The sequence below is a fragment of the Anoplolepis gracilipes genome, chromosome 2, assembly GCF_047496725.1.
Source record: "Anoplolepis gracilipes chromosome 2, ASM4749672v1, whole genome shotgun sequence".
Classification (NCBI taxonomy): Eukaryota; Metazoa; Arthropoda; class Insecta; order Hymenoptera; family Formicidae; genus Anoplolepis; species Anoplolepis gracilipes.
The window spans coordinates 19,785,527-19,812,347 of record NC_132971.1 but is presented as its reverse complement, the minus strand read 5'-3'; the positions used below and the strand labels follow the sequence as shown (position 1 = coordinate 19,812,347).

General features: G+C 35.0%; 1 protein-coding gene across 1 annotated transcript in view; it reads right to left on the bottom strand.

The window, feature by feature from the left end:
- Positions 1-26,150, bottom strand: part of LOC140663212 (uncharacterized) — a 51,281-nt gene extending 25,131 nt beyond the window's left edge. Inside the window, exons 1-3 of the mRNA XM_072887217.1 lie at positions 25,781-26,150; positions 23,495-23,834; positions 10,039-10,084 (exon numbers count right to left, since the gene is read on the bottom strand). Of these exons, the coding sequence (XP_072743318.1) occupies positions 10,039-10,084; positions 23,495-23,639 (191 nt within the window). The 5' untranslated portion in view covers positions 23,640-23,834; positions 25,781-26,150. The remainder of the gene's footprint in view (positions 1-10,038; positions 10,085-23,494; positions 23,835-25,780) is intronic.
- Between the last annotated feature and the right edge of the window lie 671 nt (positions 26,151-26,821).

Sequence of the window (26,821 nt, the reverse complement as noted above, 5' to 3'; positions counted from 1 at the left end):
TGTCAGTTTTCAGAATATGTATATATTTTTAGCTTAATACAGTGCTTTGTATTGAAAAAATATACAAACGTCATCTACTGTAAAAAATAACATATTTTTTGGCCGATCTAATATAATCTCTCAAATATATTTTAACTATAATTAGCACACGAACGTTTTCATATTTATAACTTCGGAAAAACTTAATAATATCAAGAAAGTATATTTTCCCTGAAGAAAATTATTTTGATCCGTTTCTTGTTTGAAACAATGTCAATAATTTTGCTAAAAAAGCTAGGAAGCAATACTGACAATTAGAATTATAATAAAAAAATATATTAAGGCCAAAGGAGAATTATAATATTAATGATGTCCAATATAATATTTAAGATTTTCTGGCGAATTGTGTAATATTAGACAAAATATCCATAAATATGAATTTTTGTTTAAACCAAATAACGAATATGTTGAACATGTCTGTTAGGCTAAAATTAGCAAAATTTCGTTTTTTATGTATGAAGTAATTCTGATGACTTATATATACAACGAAATCCTGAGGGGGGCCCAAAATCGGGCCTACTTGACCCTCTTCCTTTGTCATTTAATCATTGTAATTTCCCTTTCAGTTTGATTTAAGTGTGAGAAATGATATGAAATTAGATCTTTCGATCGCGGTTCCTTCGAACAGGAATAAGGATATCATAACATTCCCACATCACCTCAGTTAAAAAGAGTTTTGGTTTAAGATATTGGTGCAAACATTCTTTCTAATTATTAGTTTATGTCATAGTTGTATCATTTAAATTTGATAAATGAGCAGAACTAATAAACAATAAAAACATAGTTACAAGGTTTACTATTGACCTATTCTTGTCAGTATTCTTGAAAAAGAAAGATTATACCAAGAACTGCACAACAGGAATTCTTCTAAGAATTTCTATGGGTTTAACCATCAGACGTTTCCGAAATTTAAAAATTCTTAGAAAAATTTTATTAAAAATAACTTTTTTTTTTATTTTAAGATTGACATATGATTTGACAAACGGACATTTGTGAAACTAATACACAAGTACGAAACTTACTTAAATGTGTCGGCATGTGAGCAGAAGTCTTTCCTCTATACATTCCAAACAGAAAGAAAGAGAAAAAGAGAGTACGTACAGATACAAACGATTCTGGGCAGGACAAAGGGCCCTTACGGCAAACAGGCTCGATTGTTGGCGATACTGAACGTTGAAAATTCTCTCTGCGCTCTGTTAAGCGTAGACTTTTTTTTATTTTACAACAAGCAAATATTTGTGATATCTAAAAATTTTTTTTTCTAAAGTTTCTAAAGGTTAATTTTGTAAATGTTGCTTCAAGTACGATTTTGACAATCTAAAAAATCTGGAAAATAATATTTTACATATTTTACATGTCTATGAGCGTAAAGCTTGAGCAAGGACGAACAAAAGTAAGCGAGGAGCGAAAATTTTGCGACTTTGTAATTAAATTGTTAGAATAAAATCTGTAATATAACTATCGCAAAATACGATTTTTGAATCATTTATTAAACCTGTGGGCAAATTTGTCGAATTTACAGTCACCTTTACTTGCCTTTATATTTTCATCTTTAATTTTAATTTAAATTACAACTCAGACTAATATTTTGCGTATAAAAGCACAAATTGTAATAGAGAAGTCCCGAAAAACCGACAAATTACACGTATCTCTGTAATTGTATTTTAATGTCGTAATAACCGACAATTAACTACCTGACTACCATGAAAGAGAATCAAAGTTTCAGCGAACGGTAGGTATCCGCGTGCACTTAACTGGTGTGAAAAAAAAAAATTCCAACCAAGGCAATTCATTCTACAATACGATTTATTTGACACGCTGCAGGTCGTGGCTCTCCCGCCGCGCCGTTTTCCCGCCAAAACCTAATCAGCTGATATCCCTCACGCACAGCTGACGGAGATCCGACAAGGCCGGGCAAACTCGGCCATTTTTAAAACTCTCCTATACGGACCGATTTAAAAGCCCGCACTACTACCAAGTAAACCGGCGACGACGGCCCCACCCTTTGTCCCTTTTTTCTTTCGTCAGTTTCTCCCTCGAGGAACCACATACAAACACACACACACACACACACACACACACACACATATACGCATACGCATACATGGCGTCTAGACGAGAGGCCGAAGGGTCTCACATAAAACCCATACATGTGCGCTTAAAGGGACCATAGACGCCACGGTCTTTACTTGCAAACTCGTCGTCTCACGGTTCATCCTCTGTTGAGTGTGCCCCCTCGACCGCGGCTCGTTTAAGAAGAAGGAGAAGAAGAAGAAGAACGAAACACGCCACGGTTAAGAGAGAGACTCTGAAGAATATCTCTCGTAAAACCTCATTCCATTCTACAATATAAACGGCAAGCAAAAAGAACGTGGCGGACCGGTCTATAGGAAATATAGAGAGACCTAAAATTGTAAAATTCAATTCCCAACTTTTTTGGAATATAACGGCGGATATACTTGGTATATTGTAAAAATCTTGGCTGAGTGTCAATTCCATCGTGATGTAAAGGATCAATCTTTCAGGTGACAAAAGTGTCATGTTGCGAACGAAAACACCGAATCTTTTATCGCACTTCAAAAAAGAGATTTAAATATTATATCTTATATAAATATATCTCCTTCAATGTCTTAGAATTAAAAGGCAGCGTCCAAATATATATTACTTCTCAATTATTCCAGACATTTAAATTGTATTTATAAGCTCTTATAAGAGTTTCGCTTACATGTGACGGGCAATTTGAATAACTTTTTATCTTGTAACTTTTTAGCTTGTTATTTGATTAAAATGTTATATATTGTAAAAAATTTATATACAATATTTATTATTATTATATATTATATATGCATGTTTATAATTTACATTGTATTCGTTATTGTATTATTATAACAATTAATATTATAATATTAATATAATATACTCCGTTTTTAGTTTTTGTTAAATGTGAAAATATTATAATTAAAACAAATATTAATATAATTAATTTTATTTTCTTCTAATTTATTTTTTAGCTTTATTTATTTGTTGTAAAATGATCTTTTATATGTACTTAAAAAATTTTAATCTTTTAAAATATCTCTCTAAAAATAAAATATACAATAAACAATGGATAATAACGAAAATATTGTTCCAATAATCATTATTTCATTATCAGATAAAAAATTATTTAAATAACCGTATGATCGAAAAAATTGTTATTCAAATAAAAATATATTTATCTACTAGTTACGAATAAAAATATTACAAATTGTTTTTTTATTTCTATCAGTTAAAAAAAAATTTATCCATTTCTAAGATAATAGACAATGAATTTTATACATAACGATAAAGAAACTCATATACATGAGTAAAACACACGTATATGAAAAAAAGCACATGTACATTTGAAGAAAATCAGTTAACCGCCCTTGGAGGAAACGATCGTTTCTCGACTATTACTATATATTGTAGGCGGATGTCAACCTGTTTGTTCGTGCGTAACAAGACTCTTCGGCTAAAAGGACCTGTGCCAGGAGGGTGACACAATGTTTTCCAGAACCAAGGTTTCTACCCATTTTTCTCTTTTGCGCGGGAAATATCTAGAAAGTTTCTTTCCAGTTCACCGCTCGGCTGCGATGAAGTTATAATTTCAAGAACAAAGACATTTTATCAACACCGGCCTTTGCAAATTTTGCGCGCGATTTGACAACATTATTTAACAATATTATTTCAAAATGTTAAAAGACCATAACAAAAAGATCCGAAACTGACGAAAATAGCCGATATAAACCTTGACGCTTCATTTTATAAAAAAATAAACAATAATAAATTTATTTTTTCATACTTTTAAAAATTTGTATTGTTTTCAGGCTCAATCAAGAATAAAAAAAAAATAGGTGATATTATAATAAAGGAAGAGAGTCAATCGATCACTTTTTAAGAACAAAGTATGAAAACAAGCTGTGTTACTAATTTTTATTTCGTGTATTTTTTATGTATTATTAATTTTTATTTTTTATAAAGTCAGCTAGCACTAGGCCAGATTACACCAGTCGAAATATAGAAACCTGAATGATTTTTGTAGGTACAATGATGGAGATAAAAAATATCTCAGTCCTTGATTAGTTGAGCTAATTTTTCTAATATATACATTTATATATATATACATAAAATCCATTTTGTAAAGGCACACAAAACCGACAAATCAGTTATCGATGTCTATGAACGATCAATAGACGCACACAATCGATAAAAGTGCAAAATCAACACTAACAGGTACCACACAGAGAACGAAAAAGGACCGTAAGTAAAAGGTATGCCAATATATAGGCAAGGTCCTTCTCGCCCGATTGAATTCTGCGCGCGGTTGGCCCAGGGTAAGATCTATCGTAGCGTAGCACTGGGGCAGGTACCACACAAAGTGGCCGTCTTCTTCCCACACCCCCTACACGAGCCTACCTGGGAACCGACTCGGTGCTCCGAGAGATCGCGGTCATTTTCGATCGAGAAAAGGCCGGCGGGAGAGAAAGACGGATGATTAAAAAGAGGCGGGCGAGAGGCGCGGAAAAATGCGCGGCAACTTTTGCGATCCACGGCGTATCGTATTGCAACAATACCGTCTCCATTCAATATAACGGCCCGTTAGGAACGTGCTGAGAAAAATGCTCTTTCAGGAATTTCTGTTTGGATATTTTGGGGAATTGCTGTTGATAAAGAGATGATCCTAATGCGCTCTCGTAGAAAAGTACAATACAATAAAACTCGCCTCCTGAATCTGACACGCGGTAGAGTATGCGTTAACGAACGTTCGTGTATACACGTGTTTTTTTCTCTCTAAAGCATGAATGATTATAAAAGGCGGTTAAATTCTTTTACTTCCTTCTTGAATGTAAATATGAAATTGTATTTAATTTTGTGATCAAGATGATTTATAGTTTGCGATAAAAAATCTGTCATGGAATAAAAAAATGTTTAAAAAAGTAATAAATATGTACATAAAGTTTAGGATACACGCATTAAAAAAAATAGACGACATATAAAATTATCACTTGAACTTTAGCTTAAATTTTGTCGTGAATTATAGATTGTTTAAAGCATTGCATTTCCTCTTCGTTTAAAACAGTTATTATTATGCCATCATCTCACTATTTACATGTTGTATTTATTTTCTTTTCATTTTTTTCTCTTCTTTTCAACTATTTATTATAACCTTTGTCAATAGTTCTTTAAATATTACGTTCCGGAAAGAAGCGAAAAGCTATGAATGAACATGCTATTTTTCTCACTGCTACTCTTATAACAGTTTTCACTTCCAAAAAAAGAAAAAAAAAAAAAAAAAAAAAAAAAAGATGGCAATAAGAAAAGTAGGTAGTGTTCATAAAACGACGAGTGTCGAAGAGAACGGGCTCGTCGAAAAATAGAAGAGAAAGAGCAAAGAGAGGCAGAAGAAAGAGAGACGTGGGAAGATGAACGGAGACGACGGCGATGTTGCATCCCATCGACCGGCGATCAGCTGAGAAGACTCTCCTCCCTCCCTCCCTCCCCTCTTTCCCCTTTCCTGAAGCTACGTGACGAAACTGGTTCCCGCTCTTGGCGGGAAACGCCAGCCAATGATACGCCGTCGTCGGTCGCCGGTCGTTTGGAATGCCGTTCGGCGAACGCTTCGACAACGCTTCTGGGAACGAGAGCCTCTGGGAGAGGAGAGAGCATTTGCATTCACCGCGAGAGATCCGCGCTCAAAGTCTCTCTCCCGCGTTATCGCACGTACGGTCAAATACACCTGAGAATTTATACAGTCCCGACTCGGGGAGATCGTCGCGGTTTCTTGTCCTCGATTTTTCGTCCTCTCTTTTCGCGGATTCTCTTAATATCCCGCACCTACGAGAGTCCAGGATGTAATTGCTACCGCATCAATGTTTACTAACAATAAGATTCTTTTTGTCTTTTTTTTTGGGGGGGGGAGGGGGGGAAATTCAATGATACAGGCTAACGTCGCTCTGAATAAAGTGAAAAGAAATTCTTCTTCTTCCACAACCTACCCCATGAATATATTTCATTTTCACCAATGAATACTTCTCGAAGATAATCGATGAAAAAACATAGGAAGATAAAGGAAATGTTGAGATTTTGAATACGGCTTTCTTGGGATCTCTCATAGTTTTATCTATACTACTCCTTTGCTACGAGTATAACTAAAATTGATGAGCATATAAAAGCAATTTAATCTTGGTCTAGCATCTTAGTATACCATATTTCTTCCTGTGTAGAATCCTGTGTCTTTTACAGAATCATGTAGTAGAAAACATACTATGAAAGTAAAGAAAAAGGAAGTTTTTCTAAAATTTCAAAATGTTATTTATATAGAAGATTTTGGTTCCATATAAATTTATTTAAAAAATAATTAAAATTTAAATTTGTTTAAATAATCTAGCGATTGTCAAGTATTCAGAATAAAAAATCAAGACTCTATCATTTTTGTATAGTCCATTTTAAATATGATATATTTATGGAGAATCTTTATAAATTCAATGATTTTCAAAAATTATATGTGATATATATTACTTCCTCTTGCTCTCGCAAGATTTTATAAATCACTCGAATAGGCACGTTAATGTAAACTATTTATTTAATAGAGTCATGGGTGTCCGTAAGGGAGGGGGAGAGCACTTGTCCTCCGGGAAAATAAAAAATATAATACAAAAAAAAAAAAAAAAAAAAAAAAAACACAAAAAACCTTTCTCGATTTACATCCACTTTATCATAGTGAAAATCTTTAATATTAAAAGTACAAAAATCAAAGCATACACTTCAATAAATCCATAACTGACATTTTACATCATACCCTTCCTCCCGGAAAAAATTTTGTAGCCGCCCTTGGATAGCTTTATAAATTTTGTTATCACTCTTCTTAAAAAATTTACTTCTAACAACTTGAAACTACATTATTTTGACATTTTAATTCATTCGCAAATTAATTCTCTTCTTCTCGATCTACATGAATCGTCTTCATGGCGCCTACGCGCGCAAATATATCGTTATCAGCAGTTTACTTCATACGTTATCACGATAGAACTTCTCGGAACGAGGGCAGTTCAAATATCTCGGTTATCGAAATACCAAGATAAGGTTTAAAGTTCACCTCCGTGTGTATGCGCGGCATCTTCTTTAATGCGGGCGACAAAAATGGCGCACGTAGAATCAGCTGCTTCCTCGCATTCAGCTGGAAACGGCACAATAAACAGTACTGTTCGATTAAAAAAAAAAAAAAAAAAAAAAAAAAAAAAAACGTTAACGATCAACATTCTGCACATCCTTTTCACGCTGTTGAATAATTGACATTCACTATCTCCGATAGACTGTGCTTTAAAAGAAAAGTAGATAATAATCTCTATTATCGGTCGTTAATTTATTGATTGATACCAAAATAGTTCTCATTTTTTTCCTTTTAACAACAAATTTCAATATAAAATTGTTTTTAATTCTAAAATAATTTTATTACAACGCGAATTTTGAAAAATTGATGTTTTGAAGATTATGTTCAGGTGAGTAAAATATATTTCCGATTGATAACAGAAATTGACACATTGATTAAAACAATCGTACATACAACTGAATACTTTTATTTCAAGTTATCCTTTTTTATATAATAATTACCATTGATTAGAAATTAAACAAAAAATTGATATATTAATGATGAAAAGATCAAATGCAAGCAACGATGTACCAAATGTTGACCAAGAATAGAGATCGAGATGAAGTCTACCTCTTCTCTTATCTTCTCACACATTCTAACACCTGACCATAAAAATTTCGACCGTTAGACTGCATCTATTCTATTCGAAATACTGCGTAGTAGAAAGACACGTTCTACTAGTAGACTTTCGGCTCGTATATATATTCTCTTGATACCAAGATAAATAGAGGCGATGAGGAGGCGTAAAAGGGACGAGTCGCGGGGATAGAGGCGGTAGTAGATGAGGGAATTGATGCTTGAAGCCGCATCAAGAAAGGCCCTTAAAGAGAAGGCGGCATACCAAGAGAAAATAAATTCCTTACCACAGGACAAAGAAAAAACGGATGTTTTTCCGTGTTTCTTCTTGATTGCAATCAATTTTTACCTTCTAGCGTATGTACTCTTTAATCCATTCACAAAAATACATAAAAATAATATATAAAAAAATAAAAGAAAAAAAAAACTTCAAAACTGCACGACAATTGTTGATTTAAAAATATTAAGTCGTTATATATAAGATTAAAATTCATTTTGTCTATACTTTAATAACGTCCCGTTATAAAATGTAAAATATAATATTCAACAACATATGGATACATAAATATTCAATATATACGTTACATTATCATTCCATGAACCATGATCGCGCATACAAGGGACAAAGGACGTAGTAGGTGTGGTGCTCGAAGAAAGACGTATATCCGGTTCTTTTTACCCATCAGCGCTTCGAATATCTTACGTTATTTTACACCCTTTGTTCTTATCGAAGATCTAAGAAGCGTAATTAAATCTGCAGGACCACCCAAAATTGTGAAGCAGACAGACATGGATCTAAATCGCAAAGAGAACATTTTGGAGAGCAAGAAGAAAAAAATAAATAGTTTTCACCAATAATATCGAACAATTTGGAGTAAAATAAAAAATGGAAATCTTTGTCCATGAATATTCTTTAATAATGCTTATATTATTATAGATATTTTCCCATCTATAATCGCATTCAGATTCTAATTCCATCTTCAATTTTATTATGATTTAACAACGAAAGAAAATCTCTTATAGAATTGCTGCATTTATTAAATTTCATTAGTATAATTTATAATTGAAGAACGACTTATATAATATCATACATTTCATTAATAAATAGTACAAATTTTAAAATTATAAAAAATCATTCTAACGGCTCACATTTTAGTCATAATTCGGTATAATATTATAATATTTCTTTGTCTTCTTTACTTTGTAAAAAAATACGCGAAGAAGGCATGCGCAATAGCTAAAATCACAGATTAAAGTAAAGCCTTTTCTCTTTTATACTGAGAGGAAACATAAAAATGTCCATATAGGAAGGAGCGCAGGAGGCGTAAAGGCTTAGGGACAAGAACGCTGTCATTTCCCGCCAGACTCGGATTTAAAAAATGCTAACAGGGAGAAAGAGAGAGGAAAGAAACGAGAGGGAAGTCGAGAAACCATAAGCCAAGACTTGGTCCTGCCTCCGAGTCCGAACTTAAACCCGGATTTTTGAGTATATAGTGTACTATATACTACTACGACGTGGAGACCAAATCTAAGGAGAGAAAAGATCTCGGCGAGATTCGATGAATGAACGAGAAGCATGAATGGAGCCGGTGGTGGCAATGTAAAAGTGGAAAAGCGAAGGGTCAATTCTCACGCAACTGGCGAATCGTATAGAACGCCAGTTCTTACGAATTAATAATCGTGCGACTATTTCTAATAGCGCGATGCTCTTTACTTTGAAGCCAGATTAGATACGTTGCGGCACGTTTAGAGAGCATTAGTGGACAGGCGGTGTCGAAAGAAGAGTAGATCTGAAAATCCAGCGTCTTAAAGGACCTTTGCACCTTAGCAGATGTAATAATAGCTAATGCGTTAAGTTATGGCTCTCTTATTTATTTTATTTTTTTTTTAATTAATGCAATATTTCTTGATAACTTTTATAATTTTCTTAGAAAATACAGGGGTTCAAACGCACCTCTTAAGAATATTTTATTTCTTTAAATTAATGCAAAATATTCCTTGATAATTTTCATAATTTTACTAGAAAATGCAGATTCAAACATGTTAAAAACATTTTATTTTTTATTATTGTTATTTTTATTACAACATATTTTTCCGAACCACGTGACGTTCTTTTTTTTATGTCATGTGTTTTTGATATAAGTCCTTTAATTCGTAAATTAAAGCAATGTTGCGATAAACATTATAGTTGACAACGAAAAATGTTCACGAAAGCAACAATATAATACAGCTAATATAAATAGTAGACTCACCCTTCGCTCCTCTGATCGTTCGTGCGATGCGAAGCGCCGAAAGCATCTGAAACCAGAAAGAGGAAGACGTTATTAAAGCGAGATCGTGTTTCTCAAAAGTAGAGTGCGCTCAAGAGATTGCCGCCAAAATCAACGTTACACAGGAAGAACGCTTGGCCTTTCTGGAGAATTAAAATGACAATTGGTCAAGAAATCACAATAAAAGTCGCATTCGTGCGCTCGTCAGTAGACGGCGGATTGTCGGCGAACAAAAGACCGGTCCGTGATTACCGGAGGAGAGAACACATGTTCTCTTTCACAGGATCGCACATGGAGCTCTCATGTGTTCTATTTCTCTATTCTATATTCTGGCCAATTCCTTAACCGCATGCAAGACGCAGACTCTTGGATTGACGCGCGAATTTGCGCTCGTCTTGAAATCATAGCGTGTCTCGCGGTCTCGTTCATTCGTTTATTTGCTCGGTCCCTGTCTCGGGTTTTCATTCTTCTCCTTTCGCGATAATAATCGGTTCGAGTGTAACAAATGTTTAGACGAAGCCGCGCAAACAGATAATGATCAATTTTCTCGTCCAAGAATTAAATCACATCGCATTCTGTCGCATAAAATCAACTATCACCACATCTGTCACTCGCCATTCGCGTCCCGTATTTCAATTAATGGAATTCCATTCGAGCGATTTTTTAGAGTGACAAGTGCCCCTTTCCCAGATATCTTGAAACCCGAGAAATTTGGTTCGCATGTGCGTGCCATGTGAGGCGAAAAAGTTTGTATTACCCAAGGTTTCCGTGCCATAGGATTATTCCTATCGTTTGTTACGGTTTAATTGTTCCAAAAAAAAAAAAAAAAAAAAAAAAAAATTTAATTTTTCGAATTAACGTGTCCGATCTAGTTCACTTTGTAACGTTTTGCAATTTATCTCTCAGATAACTAAATAAAATTATCGTACATAAAATGTAGGCTTCATATTTAACAAGACACGTGACTTTGTTAGTTCGCGTTGACTTTCGTTTTCGCCGCGCAAAAGCCATCCCCCTATCTCCTACACATAATATAAGACCAGTCTGCAGTTAGACCGGAAGAATGCGAGACGTGGAGGGACCCCGGTCGTTTAATCGTTTCATGTCGCACCAATGAAAAGACGAGGGATACGAAGCGTTAAACATCCTCAGCAACGTTACTATGTAGCATGCGTGTTCCCTATCGTATCTTCTATCCCGCATTGTATAACTTCGAGAAATGTGATAAACTATGCAATTTAGATTATTAAAATATCCATTTAAATATTTTTTATTCAATTTATTTATTTAAGATTATTTAATTCATTTAATTAATTTATATTATTTCATTTAAAACAATGCAAGAATATTGTCAATTTATTCACTTTTTATAACAGTTTATGGTATCAGTTAAAAGATATGTGTGACTGCTCTGCTATTTAATTATGAAAAACAGCGTAAGCTAAAGTTACTTAAACTTAACTTAAATTTAATTATTATACACATTTGTATATTATATACATTTGTTAACTATCTTATATTCTATATTTTTCGTTCACTCGATTGTCTGCTGCGAGCGATTTTATCCCGAATATGAGAATTCCTACCGCGTTAAAGAAGCATCTCCCGCATTGCTTTTAAATTTAGGACAACTCGCGCGAAAGATGATGTTGAACAAGACGAAGGATGATGGTGGACAAAAGATAGCAGATTTCGCTGTAGGAATTTCCTTTCTTAGAATCGACCACTGACCGACGCTTTACGACTCTGATCTCTATCTCGAGGGATCAATGAAACGCACCTTTCAAGGCCGAATTCATCGAGAATCGATTGAATTGGACGTCGAACGAAGCACGAGTCGCGTGAATAAAGAGCATTCGAAAACTTGAGATTGAATTTAATTACGAGCAAAAAGTACGAGCGTGAAAGTTAACATGGCGCAAGACTAGACGAATCACGAAACCACATCTCTTGTGTATGTACCTGCTTACCTACGTGACGTAACAGACACTTCCGCAGGAAGTCGAGGCATTCGCCGTGACACGCACCCTCGCAGTACGCAACTCCCCTGGTAAAGTATTGTCTTGCGTCGGGACGAACGTAATGCGAGGATAAACGCGAATTTCCAGGGGAACACAACGCATGAAATCGAGAACCTTGGCCTCGTAAGGCGAGGTTCAACGTATCGTTGCCTTCAACGTTCCTTCTCGGTTCGCTTCCCTCACATCGATACTCGTGCCACGTTGCCCTTTTACCTAAGCGAATTTCCTGAGCCTGTCAGGCAAAAATATCGCGTGATCTATTATAGGCGGAAAATTGACAGTATCGTTTACGTTTTGCACGTTGAATATTGCAATGCTCTTGCGAACTTATGGTGTGCAATCAAAATTTTTTATTATCGTTTAATTAAATTTGACTTCCTTGAATTTCGATTGAAAATTTGATCACTAGATTAGAATTGTATGTCACTTTTCAAGATTTTAATTTTTTTCTTCTAATCTAACATTTGTTGTATATTTTGAGTGTACAATCTTTATTTTCTGCTTAATAGCGATTAATTATATAATTGAGCAATTTTATTCATTTATTAATATCTTAATTATTAAAAAATGATAGCAATAAAATAATGTAATTCTTTCAATTATCTAATAATATATTTAAAAGATCTCTATTTTTTTTAAATTCACCCGAAATCGATTATATCAATTTTTGACTACTCAACGACAATGACAAATATCTGACGACACAAAACATATGGAAAGTCATTACAGGGTACAGTAAAACATCCATCGCATCGATCCATCCGTAAACGAGCCATCCCTATCTGTCGACATGTGTCAGCAAGTCGTATTAATAATAATATTGTAAACGTAGCTGTACATCAAGTAAGGTCAACTGCGCGAACGACATCGGTCGACCCCCTTATCGGTCCCCCTATTAATTAACGCGACACTCCCCGGACGAGCGGCAGTCGCAGCCGCTGCGACTGCTTAACATGTGCAAGTACGCTTCAACGGTCGTGACTCCAGTTTAGAGTAAAGCCACGGAGCAAAGCGTGCGTGCATGGCAAGCAGGCACCAAATCATAATACTAATACCGCGTGAGGGAAAGGGAGAGAGAGAGAGAGAGAGAGAGAGACGCGTATCGGGAACATTTCTAATTTTAGATTGACGTGCCTCACGACATCCGTTTCTTAGGCAGGCAAACACCAGAACACCACGTACCTCCTCGCGCCAGCCGTTTCCCGCCAGCGTCAGACACTCGTACGATTATAAGGGTACAAATCCCGCGAGTGCGGGGTGTGTTAAAAATAAAGCGCAGCCTGCGCCCCGCGTTTCCGCGCCATTCCGGGACCAATTTTCGTTACCCCTCCGCGATCTTGAGTGCTAGATATAGTCCGACACACACGTGTCTCGGTGGTCCTTTAGAGAAATATGGAAGCCACTGGGCAAACATAGTACGTTGATAATAAAATGCCTCGAATATCTGTCGTAGGATAAACTAGGGTATGATGGCCATACGGAAAAGATGATCATAGGCTGTATATTTTCTAATAAGAGCTACGTAGTGCGCTTTTTTAGTCATTATCAAAGATAATCGATGTTGTAAATATCGATTAATGACTAAAAAAAACGCATTATGTAGCAAATTATTAGAAAATTTACCCTATAAACCTTCTTGTAAGCGATAATTATACAATTGATTGATAAACTATGCAATTATAATCTGTTTAGACATTCGCTTCAATATCTTTTCTTCTCTCGTGTTATATACAGTGAGAATATTTTATTTTAACCAATATAAGAGAAAGTATCGTGAATATAAAAATTCTTTCTTATAATTAATTTGTGAGAATCTCGGTGTTGATTAAAAAAAATGAATGGATGCCCTCAAAGAAATTATAAAAAAAATTAAACAGGATAAGCTATAAAGTTACAAAGATTATGTGGATTTTAGCCTGTTTCTAGTTCTATCCCAGAGGACAACAATAATCAGTTAAACCTCAGTTAATACGTTAACTGCCACGGCAGTCGTTGATAAGATATATACAACACTGACCCATTTTTCGAGACTCACTTTCTCTCTTCCTCTATCTCTATTATTTCGAATCACAAAGGGACGATTATATTTTAAACTTTTAAATCTATTTAAATATTCATTGAACTATGCACATACGATATAATTATTTGATTGTTAAAAAATATTTGTAAAATATTCGCTAAAGATATTTTTTATATAAAAAAATGTTATTTAATCTTTTGAAATTATACTCTTCAGATGTATAGGAATAAATTAATTTCTCTCAATATCAATCTTTTTTCATATCGTTTAACAAATAAAACGGTTGTCGATTAAACCTGATTCTACGTTACAGAATGGTTATAAACGTTATTACTAGCGATAAAAACCGTACATTCGCACATAATGTGCCCGCACGTGGCATCCACGAGCCGGTTAACCGATAACCTATCGACCCTCACAATGCAGAATCTCGCTATTGGTGGACGGGAGGAAGGGCAAGTATATTTCACCAGCTAGTCGCTCCCACCCGCTCGCCACCGAATGAGTACGCACTGTCGTTGATTCACAATAGAATACACTCGATCATGCATATGTGTGTGCACGTACAGACGGCTCGCAGTAATCGATATCACAATCAGCGTATCGAGCTGGCTCCGCCAAGTTCGTTGACTCTTGTCTTGTCACTGGCGTACATCGTTCCATTATGTCGCGTCACGAGACATCAGAATCGCACGCAGCGACGTACCATGTGCTCATAGTTTGACATACGAACGCGAGAAAGGTAGACAAATGAAGGGCACAGGGGAGACACGGGAGAAAGGGGTGAGGAAGGTTGAGAAACCCCGTATTTTTTTCTTTTTTTTCATTCGCAATGTTTTGCCGATCTTTTCTCCTCCACTTTCCTTCATGTTCTCTCCTTTCGAACATCGTTACCGTCGTCGTCGTCGTCGTCGCCGTCTATCAGGCTGTCCTACGACAATGTATGCCGGCACGAGCCAAGTCGAGGGGTTGGGGTCGCATCGCGCACCGTTTTAGGGTACGTAGTTACGTGTACGTATAGGGGTGGCTCGGTATTCAACTACGCTGTGCGTGCCAGGTGGTGACTGCCGCCCCATGTGTGCTCATATGTCTGCTCCTCCCCCCCCCCCTTCCCCTTGCCCCAAGTGGCGTTAGTTTCGCTGTCGACGATGCATACATGTGTACGTATATGCAAAGAATGTATGTAGGATGTAAACGTCACGCCGTTATACGCGTCTTTGCCGATACGATTCCTCGGTTAACCGCCCTGATGGGGCGTGATTCTTCACCCTGCCGTACTTTTTATCTTTTACGGCTCCATTCACGCGGGGATAATCATGTAAGAAAGTAAGAAACGCATAGATCCGAGATCTCACGTGATCAACTCTGTCCTTTTTTTTTTTTCTCTCTCTCTTTTATCAAAAGATGAAAGGAATCTTCTTCAGGGATTGATAAAAAATGTAGTTTACAGAAATTAATTATTTATAAAATATCTCTCGCGATTGTCTCCGATTAAAAGATAGGCCGAAAGGGTCATCGCGTAACACGTGTGTCGTACATATATGTTAGCCCCTTCCCCCCTTCCCCTCCGAGGGGCGTACTATTCTCACTATCCCCGATATCGATTGGCGAGAACCGACCGGTCCAACCGGCGCGTGCCACGGTTACAGACTACGAATTTCGAACGATACGCGTGCGTGCACGCGTGTAATTGCATTTAGAGGGGGACGCGCATCGAGACGGAGGATCGGAAAATCTCGAGAGAGAATATATACGTTAACGTCAATATATATATGCATGCTAGAGAGATAGATAAGTAAATTGTTCCGGGGGCCAACGACACCGTCAGCTTCGTCAGTGGCTCGCCAGACACCGGTGCAACGCGGTGCAACGCGGTGCAACGCGGTGCAACGAGATAGAACGTGCGCGCCATGTGCCATTTAATTTCAACATGCCCGCACAGGTGTAACCTACCTACCCCACCGTGTCCGCCGAGGGCGGCGGCCCTTATTTACGCCGGAAACGTGAACTCTTTTGTACATAGTTGTCTTAAAACTCGTAAAAAAAGAAAACTCGCGCGTAATTCGTAAGCGAGTTTAGTATAGGAATAAAATCAATAAGAAGAGAGTTAATTATTGCTACATCACGGCGGAATGCATCGCTGTAGTATGCAAAGGAGTGTCTATTCAAATCTAGTAAAAAAAATTCTCGGAAAATTATCCTTGATATCTTCCAAGTTTTTTTGATCCAAAATTCCAAGTAAAGAGAGAATACTTTAAAAGTTTTTCTTAATGCAATTTTCTAAAATAAATTTTTTATTGTATGCATTATCTAGTGCTTTTCACTCATATGAAAGAAAATACGGAAGAATACACTTAAGTTGTGAATTGTGTTCAAAATATATATTATACAATATATTATACAAATATATATAAACAGATATATATTTATAATATATTTAAAGAATTTTTTAAAAAATTCTCTAAATCCCTAAATAAAATTCCCTGATTGAAATAAAAGTTTTCTGATTTTTTTAGGTACAAAAAATCCCGGAGAATTCCAAGTTTTCCATGTTTTTCCAAAAAGTAGACTCTAAAAATATATATTTTTAGCTCGAATATATGTATAATATTTTTCGAGATTTTTAAGTCATGCACATAGAAATGTGCTTATTTTTTTGTAGCGATATTTCCTTAAAAAATATTGAAAAAAATTACGAAAAGTATAGAATCACGTGGTATTTTTCATAATCAAAAATTAATTCGAAATTTTGTTTCTATTAAAATTTGATGATAATAAAAGAGCTTATTATATTATTTTACACACGGATAGTTTCTGCTCATCATTATAATATCGTCCACGATTGAAACATTAAAAATCATCTCGTTAAAAAGCACGGATATAATCGGTCTTTCCGAACATCCGTCGGGACATCGGTCATTCGTTCCTCCTATCTCGCTGTTAATATGGTCAAATTTACCTGCACATTATCTAACGCAGTCGAATTTACCTGCGGGTGTCCCCCTCTTGTTCCAAGGATGGACCAGTAGTTTTCCGCTGGCTAGCGCTCGTAAAAAATATGTAAGCTGTTTAAAAATGATTCGTTAGCTGGATTCATACGAGCTTCGTTGTTAGTGCCTTGTGGTTAATGTGCGTGCGTGAATCATCCCGTTATATCCCATCGTACCCCCCAGGCGCGTGATTTCTAAGGGTCCCAAAGGGTAGTCGACCCTATGTAACCGTCTCAAATTTTTTAATGGTGATAAGTGATAAAGAATGCTTGGTCGTTGAATATTGAAAGAATATTAAATATAATTTTAGAAATTTTAAAAAGCAATGAAATTAAGAGAAGAGCAAAAAAATTAATACAATAATAATAAATATAATAATAAATTACAATATAATAAAAAATTAAAATACAAAATGCAATCAATAATAATAAATGTAATAATAAATTAATAAAAATTATATATAATCAAATTAGGTAACTTTTTTATATATCAATAATGTGCGCACATAGAGCAGCAATTGTCGTGCTAGAAACGGAAACGTTAACCATTATTGTTAGAAAGTATAAAAGTGACTTGCATAAATGATACGAGTTTTTTTCTCAATAAAAACTCGGACAAGTACGGGTTAATTATATTCAATTGTATGGATTCGTGCTATTTAAATTGCCAGACATTGAAACCGGTATAACACATGCGAGAGGTTCAGATTCCCATGACCAAGAAAACACATTGAGACAATTTGTACGTTTGTTCGCATCGGTGGAAATGCAATTGGAATCGCGCACAAGGTGCATTTTCCCATCTTTATCTCTGTATATCATCCTTATCATCTTCAAACGTGAAATATACGTGAAGACAAATATGTCGCGAAATAAACGTTGAATAGCAGATGAGAGGAGACGTCGCCGGTGGGAATAAAAGTTGAAGCCCTTACGGTTACTGAACTGTGAGACGGGACAGGACTACCAGACACATCGGGGCCAGACATTAGGACGAGGTAAGGAAACAAGCGGCGAGAGAACACCTAACAGGGGGGTTGTTGGTCGGTCGGCCGATCGGACGGCCTGTTCGATAACCGGGCTCTCTCCTCTGTGCTCGCCCTTCTTTCTATCTCACTTGCTTCTTCCGTCTTTCGACATTTAGCGAGGGTAAGCAGCGAGGAGGGTAGTAAGACGAGGGGTAGTCGAGTCGTGCAGCCGGCACGCGCTCAACGAATTTTTCATCCAACGGATCTGCCAAGGTGCTTCTCCGGCAACCTCGTGGAGGAAAAACTGGAATCCTCGGATGGCAACCATCAACCATCCCGCCGCGATGTGAATCCACGGGCCAATAATCTTACGCTGCGCAATCATCACATCTCTCATAATTAGCGCTTCTATGAATCAGTTGCTTGAATTATCAAAATACATAGCCCGGTAAAATGAAAGATATGCGATCCTCTTCCCAATATAATTTGATATAAATGTTCGACGACGATACAAGTCACGGTTACGATGTCGAATACATCCCTCAGGCTGTCCTCTTTCATTTCTCAATGTGCGTAAAATGTAACAGTATATACGTACATCTACGGAATCACACGTCGATTCTCTTTACGGCCACTTGGATTTCGGGCCTGCGACCGTTAAAGGTTTCGGAAAGCGCAACCTTTCGCCTTCCGAAATATTGCGAGACTTGCTTTACCAGCCTTACAGGATATGTTAATGGCCTGGGACCTGGGACCCCGAGGATCCCGAAGAACCCCCAAACCTCTTTTTCATTCTCCTCTCCCCTCTTCCCTCCGGTTCCTTCGTCGGGCTTACCCTCTCCTTCAGCTTTGTCATATAGTATAAAACTTTAAGACATTTAAATATTGAATTTTAAAAAGCTATTGGTCAAAGAAGTACATCACTCGCAATTTGCACTTTGACGATTGTCATCAACACTGTTTTTTTCTCTTTTTCTCTTAAACAAATTTTATCAATTAAGGGGGGAATTCGGTCTAGAGGCCTGATTTTCAGGCTTTTTTTGCAATTTTTTTATAAGGAACGGATAAGATCAATTAAAATAAAAGTTTTTCATATTTGTTAAGCAACTTTTTAAGTATCTTTTAAAATTTTTTTATTAAAAAATTCCAAAAATTAAGCTGCATATAGCAGTTCTTTTAAAAAAAATAAGTAGTTTCATGGTGCACACGATCGGGGCCGTTCTGCTTATCAGAAACAAAAAATTCAAAAAGATTCTTAGAATATATGAGTTTGGGTATCGCCCGAAGTAGGATTTTTAAAAAATATGCAAAAATAACAAAACGGCGTCACTTTGAAAATAAGTCTTAATTTTTCAGCTATTTTTTTCGTCTTTAAAGGGCTGTAGAATTTCAAAAAATTAATATTTTTTGACGGCCCCAATCGTGTGCACCGTGCAACTACTTTTTTTTTAGAAGAACTGCTATATGCAGCTTAATTCTTGGAATTTTTCAATAAAAAAAATTTTAAAAGATACTTAAAAAGTTGCTTAACAAATAGGAAAAACTTTTATTTTAATTGATCTTATCCGTTCTTTATAAAAAATTTGTAAAAAAAAGCCTAAAAATCAGGCCTCTAGACCGAATTCCCCCCTTAAACAATTTTTATACGAAATGTGAGAATTTGAAGTTTTTACATTATATTTTAACTTTTTTATTAATTAAGATGCAAAGGTTAGTGTATTGTTTGATTCTGTAACATAATGCTGCTGTGAATTATGATTTACACTAATTCTATCGTATTAAAGCACTCTAAAAACTTTAAAAATAATAACCAACAATCATCGACATATATATTTTTTTATTAATCAGTATCACTGCATTTGCTTATGTTATCGGTAAAAAATGCAATCCTTCATGATATTTGGAAGGGAGGCGAAAGTATCGCCATAAAACACAGAATTTTGTCGCGAATCATAGATTTTCAAGCGTACAACTCCAATTAACTTAATCAACGATTAAATTGATTAAGAGCAATATTTGCAGTATTTTATAAACGTGAATAAAATTATTAATTTCTCTCGTTACTTGGCATATGGTTGAGAAGATTAAATTAAAAACGGATTACATAATTAGAAATTTTATCATAGGTAATTTTATCAGTTGAATCAAATTAATCGGAAGTAAGCCTAGTACTATGCCGTCGAAACGTACGTTAGACGATGTAATCAAGCACTGGATCTAGATAATATATACGGCTTATTATCATTACTGACTTAGTCGACAGCAGTTGTATATATTCGCGCAAATTAAAAAGCGAATGTCGCGTAAATAATAATGTGCTCATCGCCTTAAGACGATCCGCGTCTACAGGTAATTTACCTAATTTGCACGCGAGTGGCACGCTTATGGCGTAGGGCATCGACCATATCTATCTACGGTGTCTGACTATCGGGGGCACAGACGTCTCGGATATAGCACGTTCAATATTAGAACGGCGTGTACTCATATATATATATATATATATATATATATATATATATATATATATACATATATACTTATATATATATAGATATATACATATATGTATACATATATAGGGGTGCCCTGGGCCCCATCGTTGTCGTACCCCTCGTCGTACAACGGACTTTCAAGGCAACGGACGAGAACGGAGCGCGCCATGTGGCGGCGCAACACTTCGCTGCGCGATTACATTCGCAACGGCAACGATAACGTCTCGATCCGTAACGAGAACGTCGCGTCGCCGCGAAAGATCGCCGACGAAATGCGCGAAACGCACCGCGTTTTCCGTTGCGACCACCTCGACGACGACGACGGCCGTCTTTCTCTCTTAATCCGACTATATAACGCGTATAATGCGGCTTTATTCCGGCTGAACCCCTACTTAGCATGTAAATGTCGTATCGATTATTCCGGTTATCACACACAACCTATAGCTTCTTCAAATGCAAATAAGGAGAGAAATAATAGAGTATATATATTTGATAAAAGCATGCATCTTTAAGAAAAAATTATATATATATATATATATATATATATATATATATATTAAAAATGTAAAAATATAAAAAATGTTGTTAATATATGTATATGTTTTTATATATAATGTGATAAAAATATTGCAAGTATATATATTGAAACTGTGAAATTTAGTTGCATTTGAATAAAAAAAGTACTTTAAAAACTGAACTTGCAAACATCTTGCAATTTCTCTTTCTTTCCCACTACTTTTTATAGTTAAAAAAATAGCGTTACGAATAAAAAGTCATATAGCAAAAATAATGTATCGCAGCTCTTATTGCATCTTTTACATTTAATGAAGTGAAAAATAAAATTCAAGTAATTTAGTATTCTAAATTCTCGTCGTGCAATTTATAAATGTTCGTTTATCGTCTCATCGGAATATCAAACGCGCGAACGTATTAATTAAGCAAATAAGACACAAGAGGATCGGTCAGTCACCTTTAGAGCTAAACGTAGTGTTAAAGGGAGACGGAAACAGGGACCCTATAGTCTTTCGCGCGAGACAGCTGTAGATATTTTTCTTAACGGTCTCTCAATGTGTTGACGTCTAACGAGGGTAGGTCAGTATCGGTGTGTGCAGAGTGCATTTAAATTTGTACTCAAACTTGATCAGATATGAGTGTGGTTTATTCATATTATCTAAAAATAATTGATAAGATTTTTTTCGCGAATTACGAATTAAAGTATAAGTAAACACAAATTAAACCATCACAATGATAAATTAAAGAAAATTGAAATTATTCAAAACATAGATACTTTCATACAATATTAATGTATTTTATAATAATATAAAAATGAATTCTATTATATAAATGAAGCATGTGAAATAATCGATTTGTTACTCTCTTAGTTTTACACTTATAAAGTTATAGGGATCGATATAATAAATAAAATAATAGTGACATTTTAATAATTCAAAATTAACATTTCTTGAAATAAAGGATTTTTTTTCATATATTGATTCGATCACGTAATTGAAAATATATTTATTATTTTATATTATATAAATAAATAACAAAATATTGAATAAAAAATATATCTCTAAAGCAGCCCTTTAAAGATACCATTTATATATTTGAATACCACATGCATCGATTCCCATCGGAGGGGAAAGTCCGACTATCAATATCTCAATATAACGCGTCTAAAGTACCGTAAGAATCCTCGTGGCATGGGTATCGACTCTCTCGCGTACCCATACCCCGACAGAGGCAACCGTTCGTTCGCGTTGCGAACCTCCATGGGACTTTACCGAGGGCATGAATAAAAGGGGGCGCCAAGTCTAACCAGCCACCCAACAAGGAGCAGGTGAGCACCTGGTCCCCGTAACCCTGGCACGAGCTACTTGCCTTGCGAGAGGGTGCTCAATTGACGACATCACGCGCCACGATTAATTTGATATATCATAATTATTAAAAATAAATTAGGCGTTATTAGAGAAAAAAGATACTGCTAAAAAAATATTCAATCAAATACGCGATGCATTTTTGAACGCGTAATTAATAACGTGCCCCAAATTAAATCATTAAGTAATATAATAATATCATAAGAGCTACATAATAATGTAGATGTTATAGATATATGCGTGACAAAATTAATATTAAAAAAAAAAAAAAAAAAAAAAAGTATACACGTGCGAAACGTGCGAGATCGATACGAATGAGAAACACTGACATCTGAGGCTGCGAACTCTGTTCGCAGGGTTCAGACCGACGGCAGACGTTCACAGATCGTTGAAGGACGGGGAAATCCCTAGTCAGTAACCCGCCTAATTCCTTCCTGAACGAGACACCGGGCTCTCTCACGTCTTGCTTTACCAATATATCCATTTTGTCCATAATTAACTCGACATCCTCCGCCCATTATTACGAAAAAAAAAAAAATCCTTTAAGATTGCAAATGACTAATGTTATCAGAATTGCCAATTGCAAATATTATTCGAATTGCTAATTAGCCTGTATTCCGAATTTAATGTTTTCGAATATGTGCTCTGAAAACATTTTATATTTATTTGTAATTACTTGATTTTTTTTTATCATAATTATTTTAATATATTTTATATTATAATTTTAATATTATATATTTTAATCATCACGTATATTTGTGTGTATACTTTTATTCTTTACATCTAGGCAATCATTTCTATATTAACAACAATATCAAGTTGATTCAAAGGTTCTCTGAACGCACACGCGCGTTTTTCTATCAAGTTCTGTCTTACAATTAAATACAGTATTACTAATCCGAATTTGTGGACAAAAATATAATCATATTGAATTATCTTATTGGTTGAGAAAACTGTATCAAAACCAAAGTGACGATTATTTTGTAATTGGAATTATCTTCTCTAAATCCCCCCCGAAGTCTTTCTCGCATCCACCTGATAACATGCATTCAAAATTGTTGCTTTACTCACCTCTCGAACGTTGAAGATAACGCTTTTCTGTACCGCCAGAGTCCAATACAGATCTAGACAGATCATTGACGATGTTCGACATCGGTGATACGTCCATTCCGACTGATCTCTCGTTGAGCCTTTCGGGAGAGAATCTTTCCTCCATCTCTGATGTTACTTTGCGTGGATATGTGACAGCGCGAATCGCTCTCTTGTATAATTCGACGAGCCAACTCAGGCAAATGAAACGCGATGTCTCGAATCGATGTGTTAGACGATGTTGTTGACTTCTCGCAGGAAAATCAAGGTAGGCCTTTAGCGATCTCTCATCGATATCCGGATAGCCGAAGGAGATATGCGCCTGAATGTATAATTAACATCACGGTTACTTGATTATTATTCCAACAGACATTTATCGACATCAAACTCGCCGGAAGAAAATTAATTACACGACGTGTTGAATAAATAAAATTTCCATACAATTTATCAGTATTATTGCAAAAGTTTCGATATGTATATATATATACATCAAACGGTGGTCACATATCAATTTTTTTATGAGCGAAATAAATTATGATCGAAACGAGAATACAATAGTTTTCTAATTGGCATCTCTTCAAGAACGGAACTCGCCTGTTGTTATGTGATCTCAACCACGCTAGCCGTATATATACAGGGTGTTCAATCATTATCGCATCAATCTCTAATTTTTTTTAGCCGCGAAAAAGTCTTGAAATTATCAACACACAAGATGCAAATACTACAACACATCGTTGAACTCGGAAATTTTTTTGCGTTTTTACTTAATATTTTATATCGAAAGAATCGTAATTAAAGGGCAATGCCTGTAAAAGAGCAAGTAATAAAATAAAGAATGGATATTTCTAATTGGTTGCATAGTTCTTCTACATAGAGAAAAATGATTTTATATTTAAGAGTAAAACCTATGTGTATGTCTGATCTGTATCAACGCTTATGTGTGTCTATTTAATAGTAAGGTATCTGCTACGTGCGACCTTCACATTTGTTTATATAACATTCTTGTGATGATATTTAACTTTGTTTTGATTTTAACTGATCACTGAAAATGACAAAAATTCTCGTAATACACATGCTTCTACTGGAACTAGTTAAAATATACCAATCGTATCTTAATCACGCAGGCATCAAATAAACAGTCAAAATAATACAATTAAATGAACAGTCAAAATAATACAATTAAATAAACGCAAACACAAAACTTTTATATTTAAAATTATAATATAATAATTATCATTATAATATAATTATAATATAATTATATATTATTGTATAATTATTATTATAATGCCATGTTATTTTTATATTAATATAATAATAATTATTATTTAATTATACATAATAAAACTTTTTTCTCAAAAAGATTTAAGAGATTTATATTTAAGATTTATCGTAATAACAGTTTTGACAATAATTTATTGTACTTATTTTTGCTATTGTTGTTAAATATTTGTTGTTAAATACACGCGACACGGCGGGATATCCTGTGAGATAAAAATACACGCGCGTTTGTCGAAGCCGTTGAAGCCGATCTGTGTCTGAACAACGTTTCCCGGAAGCGAATTCTCGTAGGACTTCTCTACGACCTCGAAGATATACAGCGTGTTTCACAATTCGCAACCTCAGGTTTTAACGATAAATTTTGCGAGAAATTTAGAATTGATTTCTTTTTAATGTTTTAAAAATTATGTAGACATTTTTTTAATTATAGGCAAAACCGATTTAAAACTAAGGTGATTAATATGAAACACACAATGTATAAATGTGTCGATAATTTTCTTTCACAGTGTATGAAAAATTTCTTAATTGCCTAACATCTAATATTCTTTGAAAATCACTAATTGAAAAATAGTCTGCAATATATGTGTATAAGGTAGCAAAATATTTCTATCTTCAAAAATATTAAATATATGCATCTTGTCGAAATAAAATTTAATTGATATAAAATCTACTCGAAATTCACTCTCTTAAAAAATTATAACATATTATTTATATACTTGTACCCTTGACACTGATAACCAGATTGTTATTGTGAGTGATTGTGAGTGTTACATGATTAAGAGTAATTCAATCCTACAATTCGAGTTAAATAACATCTCGTTATATATTATACCTCTCTGTAATATCTCGTGCGGAATACATCAACCTATCCTTTTTAAAGATCTCTTAAAGTGTGAAAACATGCAATTTTTGCCTCGACACTTTATAACCCTAAAAACGCGGGAAAAGCGGAAAAGCGTTAATTTGAGCGGATGGAAAAAAACTTACGTGTGTCTATAAAATGCAACAAGATCTTCTCGAAGACGCTCGAGATCGGCGACGTCGGAGCTCCCGCGCACCACTTCACCCCGGTTTTGATAAATACTGCAATATAATACTTATTCATTTACGGTGTCGCGACAACGATTATTTCCCGCGCGAGACCCGGCGATTGCGCGACGCGAAATAACCAACAACGTTCCGATGATCGACGCGTGTACTACGTGATGCATCTCCGGACGCACGGGAGCACACTTACGCTTCGTGATACGAGACAACTGGCGGCTGGCGGTTCGTCTAATTCGTTACAGTCAAGTACGATAAAGCTGCCACCGTCGCGCCAATGACAGGAAGCGCGAATCAAAATGCGCACGCGGGTGGACCGCCGAGAAAAGGCGCGAAACAGAGGCTAGCATTGAAGGGGGAGCGGGGGAGGAGGAGGAGGAGGGGAGTATATGCAACTGTTCGTTATATTTACACTTTGCTCCTCTTTGACACTTTAAATATCAATAATATTTATATATTATACCATAATTTTTTTTTTAATTATATATTCCTATATTTTGAAAACGATACTTTTATGTATATAAAAATTGATATTGTATAGATATATAAATAATATATAATATTAAATAAATCTATTATTCTAAAGGTTCGAAATAAAAAAGTAATTAAAATACATTTTATATTACATTTTTTAAAATATATATTAAAAATTTTTATGATTATAATATTGATATATATATATATATATATAAATTCTTTTATTATATATTAAATTATATTATATATTATAAATAAAAAAACTTGAAAACTTTTTTATTTTGATGTAATCTGGCCAAAAAATGTTTGTGATTTATATTAGTGTTGCTTTTTTTGCTCTACAGTACATTTTTATATAATTTTATATTCTTCAACAAATTGTGTATAAAAATTAAAACCAATTATACTCATTCTAAATAGAAAATGTAAAAGATGGTACAAGGAAGATTGTTTGTTTTTTACCTTTAACATCAAATGGATTAAGGGTGGTGCAACATCTGGCAGTCA